Source organism: Nannobrachium achirus, assembly GCF_963921795.1.
Source record: "Nannobrachium achirus genome assembly, chromosome: 3".
NCBI lineage: Eukaryota > Metazoa > Chordata > Actinopteri > Myctophiformes > Myctophidae > Nannobrachium > Nannobrachium achirus.
Window position 1 is genome coordinate 47,410,668 of NC_137812.1, and position 22,732 is coordinate 47,433,399.

Genomic DNA, 22,732 nt, shown 5'->3' on the forward strand with positions numbered 1-22,732 from the left:
ACTCCTTATATTGATGGGTGGGGAGGGGGGAATCTCTTGAGATCTGAAGGTGCTGCCTTCCTGTAAGCAAGCATCCACGTGTATTTTGAGAACAGTAAGAGCTTGGTTGTTTGTACAACGTCTGGTGGACCAGGGGGGCGGGGGGGAGGGAGGGGGGGCATCGTGTTTGCCTCTGGGAAGGCTTCCGGTGCTTCTGAGTTCAAATGCATTTAAATGAAACCCCAGTCGGGTAACATTTACCGCTCATGTTATTTCCACCGAGGCGTCGTCTCCGTGATTGCTGTTTCCCACAGGGAGGCGTTTCAGGCCGGGGTTGTCAGATCCTGCCTCCTGCTTACTTAATAATATAAGTAAGTACGGGTGTATTCTACTGTGTGAAGTATGTGCCCCATTTACTCTTAAAACATGTTCCATCATACCCCAGCCCGCACGCTTCTCTCGCCCATTTAAAGATAAATACCTCTGTATACAGTAGCGGACGTTGACAGATTTATGGAGCTTTAAAAGGTCCTATTTTTTTACGTCATCGCTGGCGGGCAGAAACCTAATTTCTCCATATTTCAACTCTTTATGTTTTATTTTTTTAATTAATGCCCTAATCTTTTTTCCATTTCCTGAGAAGTATTATAATTTTTTTGGTTTCCGCCCAACAGCGACGACGATATGTTTATTTTTATTATTCTTCTTACTGTAATGCAGTGTTTGTCAGACCTTTTCATCTCAAGGACTCCCAAATGTATATGCATTTTGCCACGGACCCCCCGATCTGAAAATGTTTTGTGCCAGGGACCCCCAGAAGAGAAGATTTACGGTAAAAAAAAAAAAAAAAAAAAAAAAAGTGTCTCAAATGATTATGATGCTGTACTTAACACATTTGGCTGGGGACCCCCCTTAAGGACTCATGGGGGTCCCCGGACCCCTCTATGGGAACCACTGCTGTACAGTAATGCATTTTGCATCATCCCTGCAAATAGCCTCCCAGTGAGAGGGGAGATTAGAGCTTGTGGAGAGAGAGAGAGAGAGAGAGAGAGAGAGAGAGAGAGAGAGAGAGAGAGAGAGAGAGAGAGAGAGAGAGAGAGGCTCATCACCCACGCCTGCCACGGCCTTCATTCATGAACACAAACATCTGCAAATCCAATAAGGACTCAGGGACATCATCACTGTTGTTCTTCATGGAAGTCTCTCTCTCTCTCTCTCTCTCTCTCTCTCTCTCTCTCTCTCTCTCTCTCTCTCTCTCTCTCTCTGTACTTAGTCTGCTATTTTTCCCCTCTACACCAAAGCTCTTTGCCGAAAATAGACGATCTACAAGCTCACAACGCCTCGCAGCGATTTGGCTATTTTTGAAAAAGTTTGAAAAAGTATACTATCGTCGCTGTCGGGTGGAAACCTTGTATCACCAAGTTTAAAATGTGTATGTTCTTTCGCAAAGTAAAGCCCTGCTTCATCATACAAGGCTGTCGCACAAAAGTAGTGAAAACGGCAGATCTACATGCACACAACGCCTCGCGGTGCGAGGCGTTGTGTGCTTGTAGATCGGCTGTTTTCACTACATTAAATCATTTTTTAAATGATTAATGCAAAACGAACGGTTTTGGACATACAAGGTTTCCACCCGACAACGACGATATAGTTTCATTGTTTGACAGCACAATCATTGTGTATTTTGGATTCGTGTCAATTTGTGTTTTCAGATATCTTACCACTTGAACTGTCGATAGATAATAAACTTGACCTTTCACTCTGTACTTTCCCCTCTAGTCTACACCAAAGCTCTTTGCCGAAAATAGACGATCTACAAGCTCACAACGCCTCGCAACGATTTGGCTATTTTTGGAGCTGTGTGAAGCACAGGCTCCCTATACGTGGCCGTGTGGGTGTGTCTGTCTGTCTGTGTGTGTGTCTGTATGTAGCCTGAACTTCCTAAACTTCGGCACGCCACTAGTCCCACAGTTTTGCCACCACACACTCGCGCCATATGTCAAATCGAACGGCTTACTCGGGAATCGTGGGCTATTACTTTTCTAAGAGAAAGGTTCTATAGTTTAATTGATATTAATTTATTAGTGAATTAATTTTCCCCATTGACTTATAATGGGAATCGCAAAAACTCACATTCAATTATTTGTCTCTCGCAAACCATAGGGGCTAGAGTTTCAAGACTTGGAGAGGAGGTTCATAATGATTTCAAGGATTAAATAAAAAATAATTGTGTCATTTGGCCGCATGGTGGCGCCATAACACCCCACTTTACGTTTTGGCCTGTAACTCTTGAACCGTAGGTCGGAAAATTAAAAATATTTTTTCCCTGGATTCCTTGGGTCATGACGCATCTCCCCATATAGGCCACGCCCATTTGCGCCATGATAGATTTTCCGCCATCTTGAATTTTCTCCAAAACACACTTTTTGCTCCTTTTCCTACATATTTTCTTCAAATGTCACAAAAATCGGTACACATGATACACACACACACACACACACACACACACACACACACACACACACACACACACACACACACACACACACACACACACACACACAGCTCCACTTCACACAGGTGTGATTTTTGAAAAAGTTTGAAAAAGTATACTATGTTTTTATTTTGGTAGTATAAGATCAGGGTACTTTTTTTCCCACCAATGCACGCCCCCCTCTCTATTCAATTGTCTCTTCCTTCCTCCCCCTCTCTCTCTCTCTCTCTCTTCCTCACTCTCTCACTGTGTCACTCATGCCCCCCCCCCCCCCCCCCCCCTCTCTCTCTCTCTCTCTCTCTCTCTCTCTCTCTCTGTGGATTAAAATGGTCTCAGTGAGATGTCATGGCTGTTTGTTTCATGTGCGGTTCGTCACACCACAGTAGGCACGTTAAGAGCTGCCGCCGAACAGAGTGCCACGGTAATCCCGATTTTTCATTGTGGCGGCAGGGAGATATTTTAAGTGAATTCCACTTGCCTTGCAAAATGCCCCCTATCCCCATCAGTCACCCTTAAACACACACACACGCACACGCACACACACACACGCGCACACACACGCACACACACACACGCGCACACACACTCACACACACACACACACACACACACACACACACACACACACACACACACACACACACACACACACACGCACACTGATATCTCATACGAGATATGGGTCCTCATCGTTATTATCCGCGGCAAACTAATTCGTTATCGAGAACAAACTCGGCGGGGAAATGGAAACGGGGCAGAGAGGTGACACATCATCTGCAGAATTTGCGATGTGCGAGGCATGCAAATACACTGTCATCCACGTCTTCAAGTGAAAAAAAGCAGAAGAAAGACAAATCGCATACGTTGCTGACTTATTGAAATGTAGATCCGGTTCCTATACCTTCCCATACATTAACATTAGCGGCAAAGCCCTGCATAACAATACCCTGCCTGGGGTCAGGCAGCGAGGGCCCTCGCGGTGTCGCGCGCCGAATCTAGAAAACCCACGAGCTCACAACACGCCACGGTGCAACGCACGTTAGAGTTCGGCTATTTTCTTCCGACGCGCAGCACCGCCATGCGACGAAGTAGGACTGGGACTTAACCTTTGCCCTATAGCGCTGAGCAGAGGTGTAAAGTAACTAGATTTCCAATACTTTTACTTCTACTCCTCTACATCTCGGATCCAAATATTGTACTTTTACTCCACTACATTTATTTGAAAACTTTAGTTACTAGTTACTTTGCAGATCTAAATTATAATATTCAATTCAATTCAATTCAATCTTTATTTCAGACCCAGGGAGATCCATATCAATTACAATACAATAAAACAATACAAAAACTAATAATAATATATGAAAACATACATTAATCACTTTAGCCCTATTCTATAACTTGGCAAAAAAAAATATACGATCTACAAGAAAATAGACGATCTACAAGCTCGCAACTTGCGAGCTTTTAGATCGGCTATTTTCTAATTTTACTTTTGGTACTTTTAGTACATTTTGATGCCAATACTTTTACTCAAGTACATTTTGAATTCTGGACTTTAACTTGTAATGGAGTATTTCTATATTGCAGTATTGATACGTTTACTCAAGTAAAGAATGTGAGTACTTTTTCCATCTCTGGCGCTGAGCAGGTTGACCTCTGTGCCTCCCCTGGGGAGGCCAGCGGTGCAGCCTGTAGCGGTTGACCTTGGGGCAACCAAACGTCTCCAGTCTTCATTACCACAGGTCTGAAGGCACGGGGGAGTCAACGGCAGGTTGGCCGAGGCTGGGGCATGTCACCAAGATAGCAGATCTACAAGCTCACAGTGTGTTGATCTGCTATTGTCAGTGTGTGACACCGACACGCAACTATAAGTATAAATCTCTACCTGGCCAGCGGGCGCTGACCTCTGGGATGTACACAGGTGCACACGGAGACGGCAACATCTTCGCGTGCGCGTAGGAGAAGCGATGAGGTTTGACATGTGTGACATTTGGGGAAGGTACTGTGCGCTGCAGGGACGTGCTGGCCATTGGGAAAAGCGGGACAACTCCCGAACGGCCGGTTCATTCCCGGCCGGTCCAGGCCGGCCATTAGGAAAAAACATTAAAATAAAATGTTGGCCTTGGTTCCATTTTGGGGGCTTGGCGGCCAACAAAGTAAATTGTCACTGTCGGGCAGAAACCTATTATCTCCAAGTTTCAAATTTGTAGATTTTTTCGCAAAGCAAAGCCCTGCTTCATCATACAAGGCCGTTGCACAAAAGTAGAGAAAACAGCAGATCTACAAGCACCGCAAGGCGTTGTGTGCTTGTAGATCGGCTGTTTTCACTAGTTTAGATCATTTTTAAAATGATAAATACAAAACAAACGGTTTTGGACGTACACGGTTTCCACCCGACAACGACGAAATATAACTCATGTAATTGGCCCACTGGCTTGTCACTTGTCATGATCTGAAATGGCAAATCTTTGAGTAGCAGCAGCGCAATGGAGAGAGATCTCTCTATAGCGCGCAATGAGGGCCTCTACAACTCCTTTTCCCGGGCTGAATCAGGGGCCCAGCACGTCCCTGGTGCGCTGTTTAAAGGGATATTCCACTTTCAACAGGGAAACACACCCATTGTAACTTCAAACTCCATTTTAACCATGATAGATTCATTAAAAACACCCATTATTTTTTCTGGTGACTCATACTACCCTCCTACAGTAATACGTGAGCAGGCCGTGTTTTTTTTGATAACTTCTTTCATTTATTTTGACTAATTATTTGTGAAAAAATGAAATACAAAAAATAATTATTAAAAATAAATTAAAAAAGTTATCGAAAAAACACGGCCTGCTCACGTATTAGGAGGGTAATAGAGCATCGCAGCGGAAGTGGATGCCTGGGGTCACTTTCACTTTCACCATTCATTTTCGCCATAGACTTTTACAAAAACATTTATAACAATTATGTTAAGCCTCGAACCAAGCCATCCAGGATGGAGGTGAATCATGATCATATAACCTTTTTTTCTATGAAAAGAACATTTTGAAAATCGCTAAACAAAGGGTAGTTATTAAATGTAGTATATCAAATAATGTAATATTAAAATATGTTTTCACATAGGATCAAAGGTTATATGGTCATGATTCACCTCCATCCTGGATGGCTTGGTTCGAGGCTTAACATAATTGTTATAAATATTTTTGTAAAAGTCTATGGCGAAAATGAATGGTGAAAGTGAAAGTGACCCCAGGCATCGACTTCCGCTGCGATGCTCTATATGAGTCACCAGAAAAAAATAATGGGTGTTTTTAAAATGAAGTTTGAAGTTACAATGGGTGTGTGTGGGGAGAGGCCCTAGCTGGGCCTGGAGGGCCTGGTAACATTTGCATCAAATCTAAATATTGAATCAAGCAAATTAAAAACTGTTCAGGGTGTTCATAAAAGCCTGATTAGATGATAACGTTTTTTTGAAAGTGAAATATCCCTTAAAGTTGTTTTGACGGTTCCCCACAGATGGTTTGGTAAGCGATCATTAACTTGTACATCTGTAAGCCATGTAAATGAAAACCCTCAGTGCTACATTAACTCTGAGAACGTATTTCGCTGTGCTCCTTACTGACTGACTGACTGACTGACTGACTGACTGACTGATTGTGCGAGGCGTTGTGTGCTTGTAGATTGGCTGTTTTCACTAGTTTAAATCATTTTAAAAATGATAAATACAAAACAAACGGTTTTGGACATACAAGGTTTCCACCCGACAACGACGATATGTCTACTATCTTGCCTGATCCTGTTTTCACTTGGCATACTGTATGTGCATTCGTTTTTAATTGCAAGGCACAATTGTGCAGTAGAATGTACCGAAGTCCACACATAAATTGGTAAACACGTGGGGTTGAAAGAAACTGCAGCACCAGGTCTATACAGTATCTCTCTCAAATGAAAGGGTGTGAGTGAAGGGTCCATCGATACGGTAACGCAGGCATGGTGACAGAAGAGAGGGCTGTCCATGATCTGTAGGACGTATACTGTACACACCCCGCTGCCAAGGTCAAGGCTCTTAGCGCTGACTTTAAAATCCTGTAACGGGGTTGCTGCAGCCATGTGAGAGCCAAGGAAGCCCTTCCTCTCTGTCCCCACACTGGCTCTGAACATCACTGACATCTTTCCATTGTAGCTGTGTGCACTGAAGCTCACTAAGTGCCCCCGGCGCGTGAGCACACACACACACACACGCGTGCGCGCGCACAGAGACATACACGGCACACACATGCATGCAGTCATGCACACATACAGTACATGCACAGACCCGCGCACACTCTCCGTGTACACACATTCACTCAATGGCACTTGTGTGAACACACATGCATGCACACTCATGTGGACGCTCATATATACTGTATGTACATGCGTGTAATTACACACACACACACACACACACACACACACACACACACACACACACGCACACACACACACACACACACACACACACGCACACGCACACGCACACAAACAGTCCTCCCTTACCCATGGGGCCTTGTGACAATAGCAGGTGCACCCAATTCCCTATAGAGGGCAGCTGAATGACAGATCTAAGAGGACAAGGCTTAATTAATAACAATCCAGGGTCCTCTGCAGGAATGTTTGGTATGGACCACGTGACCACGTGACGCAGCCCAGTGAGCCAGATAAGCACCAGAGACCAGACAGAGCTACTATATAGAGCCTGCCTCTGGCTCCCATCCCAGACTCAAAGTACAGTACCACCCCCCAGGCATGGAGAGGTACCAGTCTGACACTGACAGAACCGAGCAGTGAGTGTGTGTGTGTGTGTGTGCAGGGGCGTCACAAGGGGTAGGAAAGTGGGACTGAGTTACTAGGGCCCAAGGCGGAGGGGCCCTAGTAACTTTAGCTATTGAAAAATAGCAGATATACAAGCTCACAGCGCGGCACCGAGTGCCGCGCTGCGAGCTTGTAGATCTGCTATTTTTGAAAAGTCGTGAAAATGTGCGCAAATCTTTGAATATATGTATTTTTTAAGTGAACATTTTGTAACTCAAAGTTTGCTTCTGGGGGGTCCCTGTAACTAAATATTTTGAGATGGGGGGATCCTTCACATGAAAAAGTTTGAGCATCACTGACATGGAAACATAGGTTTCTTGGCACACATTTTCAAGATTTTTCAAAAATAGCAGATCTACAAGCTCGCAGCGCGGCACTCGGTGCCGTGCTGTGAGCTTGTATATCTGCTATTTTTCAATAGTTAACATTCATGGGGGGCCCGCAGTGAATCCTTGTACCCAGGGCCCAGAATTTGGTGTGACGCCCCTGTGTGTGTGTGTGTGTGTGTGTGTGTGTGTGTGTGTGCGTGCGTGCGTGCGTGCGTGCGTGCGTGTGTGTGACATGATACACGATACTTGGCTCACGTTTGTGTCGGTTGTGAATCACCACTTGCGATAGCAGTCGCGCCGCGGCCCTAAAGACTCTCTATTTAGACGCAAAGCTCGTCATTAGCATTCATAACCTCTTAATTAATGGCACCGCTGTGGACCAACACCAGGTGACAGCTGGGAAATTGCTGCACCGGGAGAGAGAGAGAGAAAAAAAAACTCAAGTTAAACCCCTCCCACTGTCCTCTACTTGCTCCTGAAGTTCTAGAGACAGGCAAGCTCTTTGGTGGCCTTAATTACCCACCCATAACTCATGTTTGCTTGGCACACGCAACGTTGAGTTCTTAGCCATGTGCATTAATTAGAGAGGGGCGCATTCCTTTACGCCACTCACTAACATCACAGGAAGCCAATCGTGTGAGAGCTGAAGCTCCCGCGCACGCCCATACTCGCCGGTCGCAAAAATGCCCATGCGCGCGCACACACACTCACACACGCACGCTTGTGGACGCTATCCCCCCATTGGATGAATTATTAGTAATCTGCTGTGTGAATGAAATGCAGCTGTGAGGACCAACACCAAGCTGCTCATCCAGGTGGCAGCTGGGAAACTGCTGCGTGGGGAAATGCTAGAGCAGGGGTCTTCAAGGTTTTCAGTCCAAGGACCCCTTAGTTGAGAGAGAGATGAAGCAGGGAACCCCACAACCTTTTCAGAAATTCCATATCGTTTCATTGTTTGACAGCACAATCATCAGTGTATTTTGGATATTTAACCACTTGATCCGTCAATACTTAATAAACTTCGCCTTTCACTATGTACTCAGTCTGCTCTTTGGACCCCCAAATTAGTCCGTGGACCCCCATTTGAAAGGATATGCCAGGACCCCCATAAGAGAAGATTTTTACGGCTCTAGCAGTGATTCCCAACCATTTTAATTTCAAGGACCCCCAGTTTGACATGCATTAGGCTATGGACGCCTATTCAATGGCATTTCTATCTCTGAGACCCCAATTTATATTGTAAAATAATTTAACTCAGAGAGTGTACAAATGGAACCAAATGGACCCATTAGCTGGGGACCCCATAGAACTCTCTCAAGGACCCCACTTTGAGAGAACCAATGCCTTACAGGTCTATAACACTGTCTCTGACGGGAGTCTTTGAAATGTCAACGTTTGAGAACCACTGATCTAACGGAACACCCTTCAAAAATAGGTTGACCCTGGCATGATTACAAACGTGAGAGGGATTGCGGTGTGAGCTTCCATGCGCCTGTGGGGTTGCGAGCGCCCATGTGCTTGTGGGGCACGTGTGTGCAGTTATGTGTTTAGCAGAGGCACAATAACAATCTCATAATCTACTGGGAGTGCATGCTCACTTAAGACGTGCTTGAAATCTCAGAATATTTGTTGTCTGGATGGACAACCACCGGGACTGGATGCGTTCGTTGTTTTGTGAGCAGATTCTTTTTGTGAGGAGATCCACATTAACCAACTCAAACCATCATAAAATACATTCACACAGACTTTCTACAGTATGCCAGCATTCATGGCATTTCAGCACATATAGCCTTCCTCAGAGAGTTACGTCTCTTTGCCGGAATGTGTGGGTATGGATTATTTTGTGAAGTGTAACACATCAGGGCGACAAGCAACCTCGCCCTTTAGGGCGAGTTTGCGCCACAGTGATGTGGACATCAGGGATGTGGACATCAGGGATCTCCATATATGGGCATAAAATGGATTTGTTCCCCTGGCATCACAGGGATCTCCATATCTCCATATATGGGCATAAAAGGGATTTGTTCCCCCTGGCATCACAGGGATCTCTCTGACAGGGCATCATTAATATTGATGACATCAGGAAACTCCATATATGTGCATAAAAGGGATTCTGTTAATTTGTCATCACAGTGAAGCTAGAGCGTGATGTCAGAGCGGCAAACCCATTCTGTTAAGAGTTGTTCCCCTGACATCACAGTGACATCAGAGCATGATGTCAGAGTGGCAAACCCCTAGACCGTAAAAATGTGTACACGTCTACACAGACAGACAGACAGACAGACAGACAGACACGGACAAGCTGTGATGTTTCTCATAGTAAACTGTGACCTTTAATCGCAATTAACGGCATTAACAGTGGTATCAACAGACGTAAAGGGAGAATTGTGTGCATGCGTGTACATGGTTTTATAAATCTGAGGTTTTTCATTTCTTTGTTGTTTGTGTGTGCGTGAGCATAGTGTAGCCATTTGTGTCTTTTGCGGCACACAAACTTAAATGAGACCCCATGGGGAGTTAGACTAATGCTCGTTTGAACCACAACTATTACATTTACATAACAGCTCAATACGTGTTTAGGTGCCTCTGTTACGCCACATTCATATGAGCCAGACCTGCGGGCCAAAGTGATCCCAGGCTCGCAGGATAAAGCATTGATTTGTTTTTCCTTCAGTATAACTCCTGTATTATTTTTTTGTGTGCCCGGGAAGGCAAAAGTAAATCTCAGAAATAACACAGTGAAATTGAATTGTGGATTGAATTTTAATGGCAAATGAGCGATCTGTAGTTTTCATCTCCTCTGTCCGTGGCGCGGGAGGGAGGGAGGGGTGCATGAGGAGGCTGTTTTCACTCTGAGAAGAATCAAATGTGAACGCGTGAATGGGGGGAGGGGAGGTGTTTACCTGTGGACCAAGTGTTTTGACTGCAGTCGCACGGGACTATGAACAGACAGAGACGTGAGCTGCATCCAAACCCAAAAGACAGTTAAAAAAAAAAATAACTCCATTGCCTCTGCCTGCCCTTGGACCGAAAGTGAATTCTTCCCTGGTGTAATGACAAATGAGTAAACATTACAATATCGTATAAAACACATTCTCATGAATTCAGAAACACACCATTATTGAAAAGATAATAGTAGCAGTATAGCCTCATTTACAGCACCTGCGCATGTTGAATGCACAGGTGGCTTGGGTGGATGTTACACTAATCAAAGAGATATGAAAGTGCTCTGTTTCACCTACAGTATGTGATGTCAAACTTCACATGGATTCACAGTGTTTTTAGGGCAGTAACATTACTCAAACCCCCAAAAGAGAGTGCTGGTGAATTGGCCACTGTAACTGTGCGAATGAAATAGTAGTTGCAGTAGCAATATTTAAACAGGAAAAGATTTGTTCACAGTAGATAAATACAGTAGATAGTTTTTGCTATCTGCCTACAATAAAACACATTGATTTACTTGAGCTGGCAGAGTTTTTCCAATGCCTATAGAGTAAGCCCTCGACACACACAGATTTTAACATCCTCTTCACAATAGAAATCATGTCACACACACACACAGACCGTGAAAGCGCGGCCTCACAATCCTTGTGGCTTTTTGGGTTTTAAGCGAGAGGTGTCAGAAAAGTTACCACAGGGATAACAGGCTTGTACAAAGTCAGGTTCAACGTTATTTTTGCCCTTCCTTGTGTATGCTAGTTGTGTAGTTGTGTTTTGATGTGTATAATTTTGCCTGCACATATTTGCATAGGGATCTATGTTTTTTAACATCCTCATGAGGATAGTAAAAGAAGAAAAGGTGACTGCTTGGGGATTATCCCCACAAGGAAAATGATCATTTTTATAAGGCTGACACTGTGAAATAGCAATAATTATTTTGAAATTACCAGTGGTCCTGGTAAGGAATTTGTGGTTAGGTTAAGGTTGTTAGGCATATACAGTACAGTACCACATACGTAGGCTTTAATGCAGGTTTGATTCCTGAGCATTTGCTGTGTGTCACTCCCTGTCTCTCTCTCCCTGTTACCTGTCTATCTCAACTGTACTTTAAGTTAAAACAAAGTAAGGTAATTGTGTGTGCGCGTGTGTTTTATCTTCTGTGCAGGGAACATCTTCGTGGTGAGCCTGGCGGTTGCAGACCTGGTGGTGGCCATCTACCCATACCCTCTGGTCCTCACCTCCATCTTCCACAATGGCTGGAACCTGGGCTACATGCACTGCCAGATCAGCGGCTTCCTCATGGGCGTCAGCGTCATCGGCTCCATCTTCAACATCACCGGCATCGCCATCAACCGCTACTGCTACATCTGCCACAGCCTCAAGTACGACAAGCTGTACAGCGACAAGAACTCGGTGTGCTACGTGCTGCTGATCTGGGCACTGACTGTGGTGGCCATCGTGCCCAACCTGTTTGTGGGCTCGCTGCAGTACGACCCGCGCATCTACTCGTGCACGTTCGAGCAGTCGGCCAGCTCAGCATACACCATCGCCGTGGTCTTCTTCCACTTCATCCTGCCCATCATGATCGTCACCTACTGCTACCTGCGCATCTGGATCCTCGTCATCCAGGTGCGGCGGCGGGTCAAGCCGGACAACCGGCCCAAGATGACGCCGCACGACGTGCGGAACTTTGTCACCATGTTCGTGGTGTTCGTGCTGTTCGCCGTGTGCTGGGCGCCGCTCAACCTCATCGGCCTGGCGGTGGCCATCGACCCCAAGGTGGTGGTGCCGCTCATCCCGGACTGGGTGTTCGTGGCCAGCTACTTCATGGCCTACTTCAACAGTTGCCTCAACGCCATCGTGTACGGTGTGCTCAACCAGAACTTCCGGCGCGAGTACAAGCGCATCGTGGTGTCGGTGTGCACGGCGCGCATCTTCTTCCAGGACAGCTCCAACGACGCGGTGGAGCGGCTCAAGAGCAAGCCGTCGCCGCTCATGACCAACAACAACCAGGTCAAAGTGGACTCAGTGTGAGACATGTCCACACGAGGGGAACGCCGTGGGTGGGTGGGGGGCACAAGGACAGGGGGCGATGGGTTTACAGGGAGATAAGTACCAAATGTAACGCCCTCCATCCTCTCGGCTGGCCGCCTCGTGCGGTCTGTACTTTTTGACCTTGATTACAATCAAAGATGAACAGAGGTAAATGTATCCTTATCTTTTGACTAAGCACTTTTTGTTTGTTTGTTTCTGTGGTACATGCAGTAAAGTAAATACATATATTGTATGATGTCCTTTTTTTTGTTTGTTTTTCATGTTTGTTTACGGTGATGATATCAACAAATCCATGTATGATGTATTATATTTATTTTATATGGAAAATTCATGTAGATACATATAGATATATAGATATACATACTGTATATAGTGCAATATCAGGTTGGTTCTCACCCACAGTTACGGTCCAATGATGAAAAAAGAATGATAACCAAGAGAGAAATGTGTTGATCAAGCTATGGTAATTACAAGATAAGAACATTTCCATAAGGACATGTCTAACATAACCAAAAGTGTTAACCATTTTAAATGACCTCATATTTTGGTGTGACACCGTTACACTTGTTGGGTGCTAGCAATGTGGATGTGGTTTTTATGATCCCTTGCAAAAATGCCCCTCTCATTACACGGATGACCACGTTTGAAAGAATAGTCTCTCTCTCTCTCTCTAATAGCCTGTCTCTCTCTCTCTCTCTCTCTCTCTCTCCCTCTCTCTCTCTCTCTCTCTCTAGCTCTTTCTCTCTTTCTATCTCTCTCAATCTCTCTCTCTCTGTACTGTAAGCATGGATTTGAGGAATCATTCATATGCAAAATAAAGTTATTATATTGATGGAAGAGCTCCTACACTGTAGTCCTCCACCTTATTTACGCATGTATTCAATTCACTCCAATGCTAATGTCTGGCCGCACTGCACCAGTCACTTGACATGCAGGGCATTGACATGCAGCAAAGGTCTGCCAGGCCCGGGACACACTGCCTGTCAAGCATCAAAGCATGTGCAGTGCACACCTTAACCACTCAGCTATCAGCATGCCAAGTCTAGCTATAGACTTGGGTTGATATAGATAGACTTGGGGAAGATATTGTATGCTGATGTGATCACAATCAAATAACTACATACTTCATTGTGTGTCAGTGGATTTTGACCTAGTATGCAATGTGATATGGTCAGTGTTAAATCCACCAAGCCATTAACTAGGGCATTAACGACTAAAGTGCCAATTTAAGGACTTTTTAATACCTCTAAAATTACAAATTAAACATTGTCCAAATTGTCAAATATATAGAGGCAGAAATTGTGAAAATAGCCGATCTACATGCTCACAACGCCTCGCAACGCGAGGCGTTGTGAGCATGTAGATCTGCTATTTTGACAATCGAAAGTATATACGTATATATTTTTTCAACTTCGACTTTTTCTGGTGGGAGTCGACTTGTGTAATGAAGTTGACTGAGTCGACTTGTCGACTTTTTCGTTAATGCCCTACCATCAACTGTTCATAGTGTCACCTTCAGTTTGCTGGGGAAAACACTATACAAGCAAAGTCGTGAAAATATATAGCTTCGGCTTCCATATATCCACTTTCCTTGTTTTCTGTTTGTAATGCTTACTGCTTTCAGGACAGCAGTGCATTATTATTTCACACCATTTGCTGATGTCCTCCAGTTGCACCTGGATCCAGATTGATATATTTACCCCAGAAGAGGGATCAACCATGACAGCTCTTCTACAAATCTGCACAGGCAATGCGATTTTTTCCCCACTCATTCCATCTGTTAGGCCCGCTCTAGTCTAAACAACCACTTTCTCTCACACACCAAGGGAATGCACTGCAAACTCCCCAGTGATACTTGTAACTGTGAGAGTGTCTGTGGTGGAAAAAGTTCTACGTTTTTTTTACCTTAAATAAAAGTATCCGGTCACCATCGCCTCTGTATATACGCACAAGGATTTCAACTACAATGTATAGAGGGGTTGGGTGTGTAGTGACCTTGTTAATCTGAAGAGCAAAGGTGCTCAAAGAATGTACATGTTGTGCTGAATGGCTTGTGTGGGCAAATGGGTTAGTGCAGTGGTTCACAAACTTTTTAGCTTGAAATCCAGGGACCCAAATTAGTGAGAGTAGCTGCAGATCTATGCATTGTGAGCTTGTCGATCTGCTATTTTCACTACTTCTTAAACGCTTTTTTTAGTTACATTATTTGATGTTCAGATTTTATTTATGAAATACATTTAAAAAAAAATTAATTGATGAAAAGTTGATGAAAAACGTGTAAAAATCTTTCGAAATAAGATGTATTTTCTTAAATATAGGAAAATATATTTTACTCACGGCGGTCCGCGACCCACTGTTGGGTTCGTGGGCTATAGGACAAAGGCACAGAAAGAGGAGAGAGAATCTGTGTCTTTGTCGTCCTCTTGACTTACATAACAGTCTGTGAACCATCATCCACTGACTGAGCCAACTTCCCTCACACACCCCTCTCTCCCCTCTGCTTGCCCCTCCCCCTATCTGTTTTAATCCTGAGAGCGTGGCAGGGAAGGAATCAATGGTTCGGGGTTGAGCAAATATAAAAATCCCTGGGATTTACACTGCTCTCCAACAGAATTATTCAGTAATCTGTTCATCCCAAAGACTTTTAGAACCCATGCTGGCGCCAGTATGTACAACATCACGTGGAGGGCGGGGTGAGATGACGTCAAAGGCATGAGTTCAGCCTCTGACTGTCTCTCTTCCTTCTTTGTGGTGCACTGCGATGCCTGTGTGGCCACTATACTAACCCATTCCAACTTTACAAGGCCATTGCAGTGATTCATGATGATCCATCCATTCCGATGAGATGATGAGATGTTTAATTTCCAAAGAAAATCAATCGACTGTGTCCTTCACCACCGTGAGATGGCTACAGGTCAAGCATCCAATGGAATATAACGAAAGCAACCTTTACATGTGCTGTAGATTGAATGATCCAGCTCAGTAAATTCCCTGCTTAAATCACAACTTTAAAGCTATAATCTGTTCATTTCGATGTCACTCCTGATGGATAGAGGTAATTGCAATGATGTCCAAACTACAGTTTTCTTCAATGTGCTGTGTGCTTCAAATAACTTTATTGGCATTGGCATACCCGACACAAGGGTCAAAATATCTGTGAAAGAGCATGGAGAACACCTCCAAGCCTCCAACCACTGCAGATGTGATTGCATATTCTACCATATTCTACAGATTTGTTAAAATATCATTTTTATTGCGACCGAAGGTCGCAGTTTAGTATGTGAAACGGCACACGCTGACTCCGTCCGTCTGGACATGTACACTTTTTTACGATCTATGGGTTTGCCGCTCTGACATCATGCTATGATGTCACTGTGATGTCAGGGTAACCACTCTTAACAGAATGGGTTTGCCGCTCTGACATCATGCTCTGGCTTCACTGTGATGTCACACTAACAGAATCCCTTTTATGCCCATATATGGAGTTCCCTGATGTCATCAATATTAAGCCCATATCTAACAGGACTTCATATGGGAATGCCCATACTGTATATGGAGGCCACATCGGCCACATACCACACTAACAGAATCCATATGGCCAAGACAGATGGCCAAGACAGCCCATATCTGTGTGGCTGGTTCTACAGACAGGGATCTCCATGTATGGGCATAAAAGGGTATGATGTCAGATGTCATAGACATCATAGGACTTTCACATAACGAATAACTGAGTATGCATGTTTGGGCTCTGACAGCATATCTCCATATACTGTACAGTACATGGATCTCCATATATGGGTAAAAGGGGTCTCCATATACAGTATGGGTAACTGGTCCGATATACATCACTGGCCAGATGGCCAAGACATGGCGCGACCTCACCCTTTAGGGCTTGTCGCTCTGAGGCGTCTTACTAGTTACAATACGTCCCAGATTGTAGTTTTAATAATGGAAGAACCTATAAATACATAGTTTAGCATTATTATTGTTGTTCTATTTTAGATTCTAAGCAACCACATCACTTGACTAGGCAAGTGAACTTGTCCATGGCCTACATTTCCATACAGCTTTGAACAGAACAAGAACAAACAACGGCCTCTATCCCCATTTACAGAAAGCGTCTGTTTTCCATCCCGTAGTTGTGCATGCAATAAAACCAAGATAAGATGGTGGTGATGTGTGTCGTTCAGACATTTACTGACAGGTTGATTTCTCAACAGTGTGTTGGGACTCAAAGTGTGTAGTGGTACAGTAAAATGTTCCAACAGGTAATGATCATCATTTAGACCAGTGGTTCCCAAACCGTGCTTGCATAACGTCTTCAGACTAGGATATAGGTCTAGGATGTAATTAATTGGTGATGTAATACAGGCTACACACACACATTGCTATGGCAAAACGCTGAGGAAAAACACATTGCTATGGCAAAACACTGAGGAAAAAGTGGCTACAGACACACGCACAGCCACTCTATGGAGCGGTTTACCACCGCTCAAAAAGAGAAATTTGATGTATCCCTGGGACTAAACTACTGAAAATAGCAGATCTAAGCTCACGTGTCGAGCTTCTAGACCAGCTAGCTATACAAAAGTATTTTGTTTATTCATGGTCATTTTTTAATGTTTGAAATTCATCATCATCATCATCATCATCATCATCATTTATTTAACTCAAGACCACACATGGTATGGAGCACATTCAGCACAATCATTTTTACTAAAATGTTTGAAATGTATTTTTGGAAAATACAGATTTGATTTGGGTAGTAAACATGGAAAAAAGAAAAGTATATTTTCTCGTGACCCATAAAAATGGGTCCGTGGCCCGCTGTTTTGGAAACGATGACTTGTCTTAGACCATGACTTTGTGGTCAAAGTGTCTACTGCAATCCCTGTTGAGAACCAGTGGTGGTGCAAAATCCCTTATTAGCCCAACAGACAGCAGTTGGGATCCACTTCTTGGCTGGCAGGTGACCTGGTGAAGGAGGCCAGTGAGGGTAAGCCTGGGCCCCTGAAACAAAAACTCCCCTGAGCTGCAGGGGCCCAGTGGGCTGGAAACACCGTGTCTGTGAGAGCGCTGGACTGAAAAAGAAACAACAGAGACACAGTAGAGGCTCACAGTGATCTCACCACTGGTCTAGTTACACAATCAAACAACACAAAAGGAAGCATGTTATGTGTGGACAATAGTAAAAAGCATAGGGTCATTCGGTTTTGTTTTGTCTCCATCAACCTCATATATTACTTTAAACAGCATTGCACTGTAGTGTAGATTAGAACCGTATACAGCTACGAGCACATCTCATTAATGTGTCAGTTAATGGTGGAGAAAAAATAAACAACAAATCAAACTGGAAGTCAGATAAAAGATAATCATTTTAGTTTTTTGGTTCATGATTTTGATGTACATAAGTATGAATAATATTTGTAACATTTTCACACATCTGACACCCAGGCCTGCAGCGTTTCTTTACTAAAACTGTCATATTGTCCACTTGCTCCGAACCAACAAATCCCATTCCTGTACCATGCGACCACATCAGTGTTGAATATACTCTAACCATCCAGCCACATGAAAAGGATCTAGCTCAAGCGGCAAAGTGGGTTTCTTTCGCCTTAGGGCAACATCTATGTGTTATCTGTACAACGCGACCACGCCTTGTTTGGATATTGTATCACGTAACTAAAAACTAAAAAATCCCTTTTGGAAATGCTTGGTCAGTTAATGGGCAACTGCCTGGTGATAGTCTACCATGTTACACCAAGCAAAGCTTCTGTCAATGTAAAAATCTATAGCCTACGGTATATATGAGGTCATTTCACCGGAAGTGCAGCCACATGCCTCTGGGTCATTGCCTTATTGTACGGGTCTGTAACTCTGAGAGAGTAATTATTATAAAAGTTAGTAAGCAACGAGAATATATCGTCGCTGTCCAGCAGAAACCAGCCAACTCCTTCTTTCACAAATCAGTGCTATTGAACAGTGAACACCCTTTATGTCTGTGTGTTGATTTAAAGAATATTAAACCAATGAAAAGTGGAAAATGTTTTATTTCCTGAAAAATGGAGTTAGCTGGTTTCTGCCTGACAGCAGAGCTATATACGGTATGTGTATATTGGTGACCCATAGGTAAAACATCTGATCAAAGTGGGGGTCCTGTTTGAGAGTCACTGTAGTAGAGCGTATAGGTTTACTGTCAATATTCCAGGATGACCTCCCACTTGGGTAATGACGCCCCCTGGCGATCATTCAGAGAAACTACTTCAGCTCCCGTACTAACGTAGGTAGGAAGGGCCTGTCACTCAAACCGGAGTGACCCGCCTCCAGGCTATATAAGCCCCCGGAGGCGGAAGTAACATCCTCTTTTCACTCTCTGCGATATCACATTCAGATAAGTTGAAACTCAGCCTTTGTATTATTATTCTTCGCGCATTAGCCTAAAGCGGTGGCATTGGAGTCGCCCACCGGCGAGTGTTGAATTAACCCGTACTTAAGAATACTTATTCTTGTCCCGTCCTAAAACGACGGTTATTTCCTTCTATAACAAAGGATTATTACTGCTTGTTCAGGCCTCCGCCGAAGCAAGCGTGGCATAGCATTAGCCGTTAGCTTGTTAGCTCGTCTGCTATTTGTTAACGTTAGCTACACTGCTTACCGCTTGTTCAGGCCCTGCCCGAATCAAGCGTGGCCTAGCCTTAGCCGTTAGCTTGTTAGCTCGTCTGCTTCTTGTTAACTCTATCTACAGTGCTTCGCCATGGATCCTCTGGCCTTCCTGCCGAGGCAATGTCAAGGCTGTCCAGGACTCATCGACGGACAGGATCTTCACCCTCTCTGTGTCGGCTGCATGGGCGTTGCACACGCCTTCTCTGCACTGAGTCCTCAGGGGAGAGCAGGACCTTTCTGTGACTTCTGCGTGGCCTACGACCACGATGTACTGGTACACCGGTTCTACCTAGCCAGGGCAGGCCTCGGGGCCTGCGCTCCACCAGGTGGGTCCACTGCTCTCAACCCCACAGCCCAGTCTTTCCTTCCCCAGGCGGCCCGCACCGTTGGTCAAGGTGCGGCGCTGCCTTCCGGAGATCCGTTTGGCAAACAGCGCGCCATTCCAAGTCAAGATGGCGCCGTGCTACATGAGACACCGCCTGCCGCGCAACCGACCGCAGCTAGCTCCACTGTCACTGGAGCTGGCGGGTCTGGTGAAGTCGCCGCTAAGAAGGCGACCAAGAAGGCTAACATCCCTCCGGTAGCCTTTTCCCCTTCGGGCGCGGTGCCCAAAAAGAAACGCTCGGATGTGACCGTCGGGGACGTTCCCCTCGACGTGAGCATCACCAAAACAGTCCAGACTTTCAGGCGAGAGTCGGACCTGAGCTCCTGTCAGAGCGAGGGTTCTGGTTCTGAATACTCTGGATACACGGCCGAGGAGGAGGAGGACTCCGTCGAGAACGATGGTTCTCGACTCACGGTCACAGTGAAAGGTAATGCCCCTGCGGCTCCAGCACGTCAACTGGACGCCGCAGGGAGCTCCCAGTCCTCCTCAGGCACCACTGCCCCTCCACCCGCCAGTCAAGCGGGTGAAGCGGGAGCAGAGGACGTCGATTCTGCAGCAGAAATGCTGGATCATCTCACGGTCTACATGAGAGCTCTTGCCAGAGTTGGAGAGGAGTTGCCACCTCCTCTCCCCTCTGAAGAGGCCGAGGATGATGACGAAATGCCCGGGCAGGAGCCTTCGGTTCCCGCCCCGTATGTCCTCTCCAGGCTGCCGCTGGTGAAAGGTTTCACCAAGGCCCTCCATTCCTCATGGAAGTCACACAAAGACCCCAGGAAGCTGCCTTTTTCTGTGTTGGATTTGGTGGGCGGTGCGGAAGCAGGCATGTCCACCTGCCCTAACCTGGACCACCTGTTGGCACAATCTTTTCTGGGTTCCGTCAGACCCCAGTACAAGGATGTAGGCACGGCTAAAAACGGGCCGTTTGTCGGCCCCGTCGGCACCAACCCGCCGGGGTTCACTGTCCTGGAGGACAAGCTGCAGTCGGACAGGGCTCGTAACGCCTACCGGTCCGCTGCTCTGGCCGCTAAGGACCTGAATCTAATCCAGCTCTTGCTCGCTTCCACCAAGGACCTGGTCAAAGGTCTGCCCACGGGGGAGCACACAGCTGAACTGAACACATTATTTGACATCATGCTGAAGGTCAATTGGCATGCGGTTAAGTGGATGGGCAGGTCCATGGACTACAACCTCCAGTCTGAGAGAGCCCGCTGGCTCGACTATGTCGACCTCGAGCCTAAGAGGGACGTGGGCGAGAAGCCTCTAGGTCCTCGCGGGGAGATGTACAAGTCTCTCATTAACATGGAGAACAGTCCCACCACCCTCATGGGTGGGGGCTTGGAGCTGCTGCAGGGTAGAGTTACCTTCTTCAAGGCGGCTAAGGACATCGTCGAGTCCACCACAGTGCCACAGGAAGAACCGCAGCAAGCTAGGAGGGCGTCCCGCTCCTCCCGCGTCAAGGAAAGGGGCCGCTCTGCTTCTTTTAAGAAGCACTCGTCTTCCTCCAGGGGAGCCTCTGCAGCCAGGGCGCCTGACAGGCCCCGCAGCAAGGTGGTGGTTCCCGAGCGCGCTCAGCCGCGCCGCCCGTCCAAGGATGGCAGGCAGCAGTCTTCCTACCGCGGTGGCCGCGGTAGGGGACAGCGCAAATGACACTCAGAAGAGGGGGATTGTGCTGGGGCGGGGGTCCGAGGTGTCTCTCGGTCCCCCTCCCCCCAAACGAGGGCGTTTTTCTGTACCCCGTGTCGGGGAAATGAAAATGTTGATTTTGATGCCTCCTGTGTCGACAATAAATATGTTGAAAGAGCAAAGTCTGTCTCTGTCCAACTCTCTCGCACTAGCACAGACGACCCCATCGTGCATGCCTCCTGTAGTAATGATGAAGTCCTGTCAGGACTCGATAATCAATCGCAGGTTTTATCAGCAACCAGTAATGTTATTGTCAAACAATTATGTGGTTCCTCAAGCGCGCGAGTGGGATATCCCTCGCGTCGACAATATGACTCCTTTATGCATGCCTCCTGTAAGAATGATGGAGTCCCGTCAGGACTCTTTAATCAGTCACAGGTTTTATCAGCAACCAGTAATGTTAACGTCAAACAATTATGTGGTTCCTCATGCGCGCGAGTGGATTTTCCCTCGCGTGAGCGATGCTATGAATTTAACCTTGAGTCAGAAATTCTGTCGGCCTACTATGAGCCCGGGTCAAGGGACAAGCATAAAGGCCTTAGAGCAGGTATTAAACGTAAAAGTTCCTCTCCTGTCAGGAGAGAATGCTTTAGTTGTGGGCGAGTCTGTTTATCAGGCGAATCGCTTTGCTCTTCCTGTGGCTCTATCGAGCGAAAACCGAACGCTTCCGGTTTCACCGGATACGGATTCGCTAGCTCCCCGCTTCCGGTCCGGCCGCAAAAAAGCTCCGCTAGTCAAGCGGTACAATCAGAAGGTGTTCTCGCCTTGCGGCCTATTGAACCCCTGCGCTCCGCATCCGGGTGTTCCGGATACGGATACGCAGGTTCCCCACTTCCGGTCCCGCCGCAAAATAGCTCCGCTAGTCAAGCGGTACAACCAGAAGGTGTTTCCGCCATGCGGCCTATTGAACCCTTGCGCTCCGCATCCGGTCGTTCCGGATACGGATACGCAGGTTCCCCACTTCCGGTCCGGCCGCCAAAAAGCTCCGCCGTCACGGAAGCACAGTGGTGGGGTTTCTCTCGCTCAAAACACGCTAGCACGCTGCGCGCGCCAGTGGAAGTTATGCAACCCGAGCCATTGGGTATTTCGAACGATAACCAGGGGTTACAGGTTACAGTTCGCAGACATACCCCCGCTTTCGAGCAGGGTTATTCATACCAGGGCGCGTGGTTTAAAAGCAAATCTTTTGAGAGAAGAGATCAGCTCCTTGCTAAGCAAGGGTGCTATAGTGGAGCTGGACAGGACCCAATCCCGCATGGGATTTTGGAGCCGTTATTTCCTGGTGCCCAAAAAAGGGGGGGGGCTACGTCCCATCCTGGACCTAAAGGCACTAAACGTGTACCTGAAGAAATACGTTTTCAGGATGCT

General features: G+C 46.0%; 1 protein-coding gene across 1 annotated transcript in view; it reads left to right on the forward strand.

Moving 5' to 3' along the window:
• mtnr1aa (melatonin receptor 1A a) overlaps positions 1-12,612 on the forward strand; it is a gene marked incomplete at both ends in the record, with an annotated part of 53,064 nt that extends 40,452 nt beyond the window's left edge. Inside the window, one exon of the mRNA XM_080721264.1 lies at positions 11,744-12,612. Coding sequence (XP_080577390.1) covers positions 11,744-12,612 — 869 coding nt within the window. The remainder of the gene's footprint in view (positions 1-11,743) is intronic.
• Between the last annotated feature and the right edge of the window lie 10,120 nt (positions 12,613-22,732).